The sequence below is a fragment of the Oenanthe melanoleuca genome, chromosome 2 (genome assembly GCF_029582105.1).
Source record: "Oenanthe melanoleuca isolate GR-GAL-2019-014 chromosome 2, OMel1.0, whole genome shotgun sequence".
NCBI lineage: Eukaryota > Metazoa > Chordata > Aves > Passeriformes > Muscicapidae > Oenanthe > Oenanthe melanoleuca.
Window position 1 is genome coordinate 130,076,069 of NC_079335.1, and position 9,229 is coordinate 130,085,297.

The 9,229-nt window shown below is 37.4% G+C and overlaps 1 protein-coding gene across 1 annotated transcript in view; it reads left to right on the forward strand.

Annotated features, from left to right (window-relative positions):
* Positions 1 to 4,431, forward strand: part of PLXDC2 (plexin domain containing 2) — a 242,195-nt gene extending 237,764 nt beyond the window's left edge. The window contains exon 14 of the mRNA XM_056483768.1: positions 1,131 to 4,431. Within this exon, the coding sequence (XP_056339743.1) occupies positions 1,131 to 1,247 (117 nt within the window). The 3' untranslated portion in view covers positions 1,248 to 4,431. The remainder of the gene's footprint in view (positions 1 to 1,130) is intronic.
* The last annotated feature ends 4,798 nt before the right edge of the window (positions 4,432 to 9,229 follow it).

Here is a 9,229-nt window from a genome sequence, read left to right on the forward strand (position 1 = left end):
AAAATGGGGTATTATAGGGGCAGAAAATCAAATGCAGTGTTTATATTCAGAAGAAAAATCCTAAAGTAAAATTATTTAGCTCTTGAGCTGTCAATGAAAATATAGGCTGTAACTTGTTTTCATTGATTCTCCTCTCATTTTCCTGCAATGTTTCTATATAAGTTGCTATATATTCTAGCCCTCATTCCAAGCAGATTGTAAGTCTTGTCAGTAAAGAGAAATAAGTCAGTATATTTGGCAGATAAAATTTTCATTAGGGAAAAAACATTTTTAGGAAAGCTTTTTCTTCTCACTGACTCTATGAAGGAATTGCCCTATTTTCCTGAAAGCTATTTCCTTTGACATGATCTCATAGTGGTCACCCAAAATCTGAGCCTTACCTGACATTAATTTGTTTGAAAATACAGATTGTTTAAAGCACTTTTCTTCCCTAGAGATATCATAATATTACAGGAATTGTTTTACCTGCCCTAGAAAATAACTGTTTCTTTTCTTTGTTTATTAGCTGTTTTTAAAGCAGGCACCCAAGATGCTAGTGGAAATTGGTTAGGACTTTTTAAGGCTCTTGTACCCAAAGCTCTTAAGATTTTAAATAAAATTTTTTTTTTCTATTTGAACCATCAAAGTACATTACTCAAGTAGCAATTTTGGCACTTGAAAGAAAAAGTCATTATTTTGAGAGTGCCAGAATTTTATCCAAAATAATTTTTTAAAATTAAAGTTCTAGTCAATTCTGCCACATATTTTCTCATGGCATAGAGTATATTAGAAAATTCCTATGCAGAACTGGGAGAGAAGGGCATTGGACTAGGGGTTAGTGGATCACTAGTTCTGTATGTGACAAATCAAATAATCAGCCATTTTAGACAGGAGCTATTTCATCCTCTTCATTGCTAAGAGTAGTGGTAATTTTTTCGTGTTTGAGAACAGTCATCACTCACAAATTTAAAAAGAGGGATTCATTCCTCTGACTTTTGCTGCTGCTGAGCTCTGCCTTTCTATTCCTGTAACAACTACAGGGAGTGTGGTTTTGTATGAGAGGCCAAAATTGCAGGATATTGTTAGAGCTCTTTATTAACACTTTAGTGAAGTGCCTTTCATAAAAGTTTATTTTGTTATTGCTGTTGTAGCGACGTCCAAGCAGATGGCCAGCAATGAAATTCAGAAGAGGATCTGGACATCCTGCCTATGCTGAGGTGGAACCAGTGGGAGAAAAAGAAGGGTTCATCGTATCAGAGCAGTGCTAAAATTTCTGGGACAGAGCACCAGTACTGGCCTACAGGTGTAAGACATTTATTTTGCCTCTCTTTATGGAAAAGGAGCCCTACGCTGCTGTAGCCTGATAGAAGGAAGATTCTGGATAAACTTTGTCCAAGAAGAAAAACTATCTAAGATACCAGATTACTACTGCACAGTAGTTTTTGTTAGTGGACTGAGACACAATGGTTCATGCAGAACACTTGTCAGGGGACACCTAGAGTATCAAGATATGGCCCAAGTGCCATGTTGCTTGCTCTAGGTGTGGGGATGCACAGTAATCAGAAGTATAATAAAGCTTTGGTGCGCAGGGGCGTCGCCCTTTGGTTCAAGTCTTCTCTGTTGTCTCAAAGACTGAGGAAAAGATCTGTACCATTTCAGTGCAAAGGGCACTGATCAGTGTTCACAGGTGATTGAGAAAACTGTCTTAAGACAGGTTAAAAAAAAAAAAAAAAGGAATTTTTCAACATTTATATAAGCGGATGTGAAATACACTTTTCGATTCTAAATTAACCTGCCAACCTGAGTGAGTCAAGACCTAAATGCTTTCCAGGAAAAATACAGTGTTTCTTGCACATTGCTGATTACTAGCCTGCTAAACAACTCATGATACACAGATTGGTAAGAACTGAAGAAAACAGAGAATTTTCACGGTGGTGGAATTATTTCATGGGAATTCACAATGATGTTGGGCTGATTTTCAGTTTCAGTGTTCACTAAAAAATGAATTATTAGGTTTGTATTAAGGTGTATTTTTCATTTCTCAGCAGTAGGTTGAAGTAAAGGCAACAGATCCTTTTAGCTGCCAGAGAGCTTATGGACCATTTCTTAGGCAATGGGGTAAGAAAAATAAGATTTTAAATAAATGGGTTTCTATTCTTTGCCATTTCATTGTGAGTCCTTCCTGAGAAGCACCATAGACTTCAATGCACCCCTTCCAGAGATTCAGATACAAGTGTTACTGAACCCTGCTGATTCATACAGTGGTTTTGTTTAATGCACATAGTAGTTGCATAAATATATATATAAATATATTTTTTTTTATAGCTAACACAAGGCGGGTTCTTGTGACTGTTAAGACTGCATTTTTGTCATCCAGACAAAGGAAATTAATTGCATTGCTGCATATTTCCACTGAGTTGTAAAATAATCCTTAATATTAGAATATTTTTATGTTGTGTAGGGAAGGTGGTTCATGTAGTTGCAGTGCCATAAACTTTCTGCCTATTGGAACCATTCTTTCTGTAAAATCGACCCTTTCCCTCCCTGTATAGGGAAAGACAACACTAGAAATGCACACCATCAAAAAAAACCAGTTACTCCTTTCAGGGAAGGGGTTAATACACATGGAGACCCTGAGCTTCCCTGAGGAGTGGAAATCTAAATGCTTTGATGATCTGGGCCTGAGGTATCAAAATATAAAATTCAGGTACTGCATGTACATTTCATAGCAGTCATTTACAATCAATTTTTTAAATACTGTGCAAGGCACTTGAATGATTTTTAAGTGAGGTATACAACATTTGTGGTTTTGGATTTAAAGCAGTTTAAAAAAGTTGTAGATACCACCTTAATAGTACAGTTACTTACATTTCTTGTTGATGCTTGTATGGCCTAAATTTGATTACTTAATGCTGTTAAAAAAAAAAAAAGAAAAAAAAGAAGCAAACATGATTTTTGTTATTTTGTTCAGTAAATACTACAATACTGTATTTTCTGTATTCTTTTATTTTGGGTAAGATATTTTTATTTTCATCTGGTTTAAATCATCTAGCATGAGATTGAAACTGTTCAAAAACTAACTGGTATTAATCTGAAGGTACTAACAAACACATTGTCTTGAAGCCTGGTTAAAAACCTGTGGCAAGTAGTCATTTCCATTTGTGTGGATCTGCTGAGCCCTTTTTCTAATAGGCTGGGGTTAAATTGCAGGCTGTTAATTCTGATAGCAATAACCAAATGTATGCACATATATATGGTGACACTCATTTTTATTAAATAAAAAGGTATCAGTGCACATCATGTAGGAATGTATTTGGTGTGCAATAATTATCATCAGTTTTTCTGGGAATCTTGGAAGTCATCAGATAGGATTCATTCCAAAAGAAGCAATTGTAGAGCTTCTGGAATCCTGTTGGAAATAATTTTTATTTCAGAGAACATCTTTTCAAATTATACTAAGAAATTTACAAAAATCTACGTAGTACTGCAATAAGTTCAAGGGATATTTCATATAAGTAAAGAAGATTTATATTATTATGGGTTTACAGATCTGCTCTTCATCGGATTCACTCCTATTTTTACCCAGGTATGTAATAGATGTTATGCAATGGGGCTGACAGAGTATTTGTAATATGATTAGACAAATACATCAACAGTTTTAAAATCTGATGTTTTGATTACTTTTAAGGACCTTTCAGCTGAAGGATGTTTGTTAGTATTTGCAGACTAACTTACATGTTATACTCCTTTATAAAATAGTAGGAATTATTTTTTTCATTTTTGTCCACCTCATGTACTTAGGTGGGAGATTTCACTGGTCTGCAGGGAGCATTATAGAATACTTCTTCAGATTTTTGCCATGGTGTTATATTCTGTGGATTATAACATGAGGAGTTGCTGGGTTTATTTAATAAGATTGATAGGCATATGCTTATGTCTGATAAGAACTGCTATCTGAAGAGAAAACCTCCTGCATACTAATAGAGGTGTGATGTCTCATTGGTGTCTGCTTTGATATGTTCTGTGGTATGTTCTATTTATCCCAGTAGGCAAAAGTTAATTAAGTAATCTGTTGCTGTTTTGTAATTCCATCTGGTTTTCTAATTTTTTAATAATTAAAATTGCCACATTAAAAATTATACAAACATTCATCTAGAGGTCTGATAAAATATTGAGATTAACTGAGAATCCTATTCTTATATTTTCATAAAGCAGCAGGTTTAACTGACCCAGACCAAAAAAAATGTCATGTAGCCCTTCCTCAGAAATCCATCTGAAATGTTTTTCAACAATTCATAAATTTTCATCCAAGTGTCTGCAACAGTGGTTTCACTAGCATTCCCAGTGGTCCTTCATTTGAATCTTACTCAGAAAAATGCTTGTTTGCAGTCATTTATCCCAACAGTTATTTTAACTCTCAAACTTCCCTATAAATTTATTTATCTACTACTATTCATTATTGCAAGATCTGTCTCATTTTAATCTTATTATTTTCCATTTTAGTGTCAACTGTTCCATAATGCCTCTCAGTGCTCTGGTTCAGCTCATTCTCTTCCACAGAGTAAAAGGAAAATTTGAATTCTAAGGACTCAAAGCACATTACTAAGTAGCTTTCAAATCTCATTAATATGAAACACTAAATCAGATATACATATACATATACATATACATATACATATACATATACATATACATATACATATACATATACATATACATATACATATACATATGTGTGTGTGTGTGTGTGAGAGAGAGAGAGTGATATATATATACATCACACACACAGAAATTATTGAATAAAAGAAAGAGCCTAACATTTCCAAAGTTCTATTCATATATTAAGAAATTGTGGAACTGCTGAAGAAGTGGAATTGTAATTTCATTCACATGTGCATACTTACAATGATGTCATTATTTAATTGCTTTCTATGTTTCTCAGTGCATCCATCCCATGATGTATTGGAGTAAGAACACAGATTGTTCCACAAGAAACAGCTATTCCATATCTTTCTCCTCTTTGCTCAAATTTTGTTGCACTTTGTTGCATACCATCCAAAGCCTTTTCAGAACATTTTTTCACAGACTTTTCTCTTGAGGGATATATACACCTTGATTTATTTCTGCTCTGGGCATTCCCATGAAGTGAATCAATTTTCCAGAGAACACCATATGAAACAGTTGTTCTTTTTCTTATAATTGCCCTTCTCATTCTCTACAGCTTCTTCTGCAAATGATATAGATGTCTTGTAAGTAACAACCTACTTCAATGCAGCACTATAATTTAGCTTCGGGTCAAGCTCATTTTACAACTAATGTGTGTGCTGGAATTCTGGGACAAAAGATAATGCATCACTGTATTTTGAGAAGCTGTGGAAACCAAATTAAATTTCCACAAGCTGAACAGAATATTTTGCTTTGCAAAAATCACCATTTTTCCTGTTCAACAGAGTTCAGACCATAAAAACTCACTGCACAAGTACCTGAGACAGGTGAGTAGTCAAGCCATTCAAATGTGAAAGCAATGGAAAAGGAAGGGGTGAGCTGGTTTGCCAGTGAGCATGGAAGGGATATTCTTTTCTGTAAAGCAAAAAGAGTTCCAAGGAAAACAAGAGAATATTCCTATATTCTATTAGAGAACCTCTTGGATAAGCAAAAGAAACTGTAAATTGTAACACACATAATTTCATTTCTATAGGATCTCTAAACAAGGTTTTGCAAGCAGTTGTCAGGAGCTGGCAGATTTCCCAAAGTGGGTGAGTGACTGGAGCATTCATCCAGTAGCCCATTTGGATCATGGTCCAGTTCACAGATCATCAGAGGGAATTTTTGCCTAAGTGCATATGGAGCAATGGCTGTGATATTAGTTTCTGATGCTAAGCAATGAAGCTTTGTATGAAGACAGCATTTGACATTCACATAGAAGATATCTCAGCTGCACAAAGTCATAGTGCCTATGACCACAGTATTAGCCATGAGGAGCAGAACTGGAATAGATCACAAATTCGGCTCAGATCAACAGCTTTGATCTTGGGGACTTTATTGCCTCCAGTGAGGAGGAAGACCAGCAGCAAGCACTGTTGTTCAGAGTAAGATCATTGGATTCCTTACACATGTGCCTATGCCGTCTTGCAGAGAGATCATGAAGCCTAAAAAACTCCAGAAATAAATGTTATTGACCAATGGGGTAGCATTAACCCTAATTTTATGTGTTAGACAGAGATTTCAAGAACTGGTACCTGCTACTAATTTCTTTATGGGATTTGAGTGTTGCTTTTTTGAGAGTAGGAGAAGGGGAAAATGGTGAAGGGAAGGAATTTCAATATTCCCAGATACTCTAAAGGTACAGCAAGAAACCTTATGTACAGCCTTGAGAGCATTGGCACTGAGTGAAAACACATGAGGTCTTCCTTCCTGCCCAGCTCTATAATTTTTAACAAAAGTTATCAGGACGACTATTTTCTGTCTAAATCTACATGAGTCCATATTTCATCTCGTGGATGGTTTATGACACTCCTTAGGGACAAAAGGCTTGAGCCACAGGTGGCATTTTGAGCTAGAATGGTGTGCCAGTGTTGTTTTATCAGAAGCCAAATATGACAAAGCAGGATGTAGATTGTGTAGAACTGAGAGAAACAAATCAATTTAATTTTATCAGAGCAGCCAATATCCCTACAGCTGGAGCACAGATAAAATATTCAGGTCTGTGAGCTGATTGGACTTGATTTAAACAAAATCATAAATCCAAAGCTGTCCTTTAACTATCAGTTTATTGTCAAATATTAAGTGATTTTCTTGACTTTTTAATTTTTTATGGGGAAGAAAACACTTGAGCATGCCAAGTAGAATTAAGTACCTTTCTGACAGGAACAGTGTCTCCTCTCCTGATGCAGTTCTTTCCCAAGCAGAATAGTTGCTCCCCTGGGAACAACTTATTTTAGTGGGTCTCATGATGGCTCCACAGGACATTACACACTTTTTAACACAATTCTCTTTCTCTTGCAAGATTTTTCAATACCTATATCCTGCCTTACATTTTATCCTTTGGCTCTTCACCTCTGACTTAACTCTACATTCTCACTACTTTACTCTCTTGCACTCCTTTATGCTCTGACTTATCATGACCACTTTTGGTATCTCTCAAAATAAGCCTCTATCTGGAAAACACTCCACTTGACTTTTTCTCTGTGTGTGGGTTCTGGGTTAATAGAACTATTTAAAGGTAGATTTTCCTGTTATTGACTGGATTCTGTCCACATGAATTAGCAAGCTGAACACTAAATCTCTTGGCAACTTTTTGCTTAGACATTCTGGTCAATCAAAATTCTGATCTCTTCAATGAAAATCTTGTTCCAGATATTTTTTTAAAGCAGTGAAAGGACTTTAAAAGACAGACCTCACACATTACTCTTAATTACATCCATTTAACTAAGCAGATAATGTTACCCAATTAATTAATATAGATGCCTGTTGTTTCTGTGGTGTCTGGGAATATAGTGTTTAGGGATATTAATTAAACTCTTCCCATGCAGTTTGCATTGTTTCCTTTGGTGTAGCTCTTACTTGAAAAACAAAAAGGCCATTTTGTTAATTTCTACTGTTAGCTTGAGAAAAATTTGGTTTATTGTCAGCTTGGGTGGCACAATGTTTCGTCAGACATCTAGATGTTGTTAGTAAGAAATATTACTTGTTCTTGTCTAGGTTTTTTTGGACTGCTGGTTTTATTACTAGACCTTTCTTTCTCAGTTTTAATAAGAGTTGTTATTTTATTTTGAGAAGTAGCAAAAGATACTGTAATCTGAGTGTCAGATTTGATTACATATCATCAATGTTGTCTTTTATTAAAGTTTTTCACCGTAAAAATTTCCATCTCTCCCTTGACTACGAGTACATCAGGATTTCAGCACCGTTTTAGTGACAAGCTGAAGCTTTCTAAGGGAAATGGCATGTCTTTCATGGATGTGTGGGCATTCTCACAATGATGTGTTTCCAGGAGGAATCCTCCTCCTGGAGAGCTGAGTCTGGCAGTCTCAGTTACAGAGTGTGGCTGGAAATAACTAACTCAGTAACACAAGCTGTGTGTGGCTGCACCATCAGTGGGTGGAAGGAGTTCAGCTGGGGCCTGGCCCCTCCACACCCCTCTCCAAGGGCAGGATGAGCATGGGGCAGGGGATGCTCGAAGGGCTGCAGGTGCCATTCCTGCTTGGGAAGCAGGGGCAGTGCCAGCTGGGTAACACTTGCACTCTCCATAAAACCAGGTGTCCTTGTGCCAGCCTGTGCCCCATCAGTGCTGAGCACAGCCAGGGGTGTCCCCAGCAGCCCACGAGTGTCCCTGAGCAGTGAGCACAGCCTTTGCACACACAGCTCCTTCCAGCACCCCCTGCTCCTCCCAGCTGCTGGCAGCCATGCATTGGAGCTGCAGCTGCTTTCTCAGAGCAGCAGCATCTGTTACCATAGAGGACACCAGTTGTCCCATCCTGTGTCTCTGCAGCACAGCTCTGTGTCCTCAGGTGAGGACCTGACAGATCTCCTTGCAGAACACTCTCCTCCTCACCTGTCAGTGAAAGGTGACAAGTGCTCAGGGGTTATCTTGGCCTGCAGATTTCTGCCTGGAGGGAACCAGATGTGACAAGAAACCTGAGGAGTGACTGCAATTTTTTAGATAAGATCAGATATCTCAAAATTTTCCTAAGGATGTAAATTTTCCAGTCTAGAGGTGTCATTGGAAATTGTAGAAGTAGCAAGAAGTTTCAGGTCATGTCTTTGCCTCAAATACACAGTTAAATCATGGATGCTAGATTCCCACAATCAGTAAGATGTGGATTTCAGACATATGCTGCTACTTTATAAGCAGCAGACTGGGCATAAGACACCCTTGCCCATTTTTGTTATGTCATTTTTCATCAGCATCATCCTCAGGAATCCAGTTCACCAATATATAGATTTAGGTATACATTTCCCTGGAAACACTTTATTGGGAATTTAGCTCCTGGAGCTGATGTGAAAAAGCTCTGCACCACAGAATGCTGTTCCCTAACTTGCTGGGTGCCTTAGGAGTGAGGAGAGTGAAGCATTCCTGCAGGATGCTGAGGTATCTGTGATGAGCATCATGAGCAATGAAAAACATGCAGACACATATGCACAAAGAAAATCCAACCTGCAGAGCAGGAAACCATGAGCAAGGCAGTAATGGAATCAGATGAACCCTTCCCTGCAGAAGCAATGAAGTGCTGTGTGGAGCCAGTCTAGC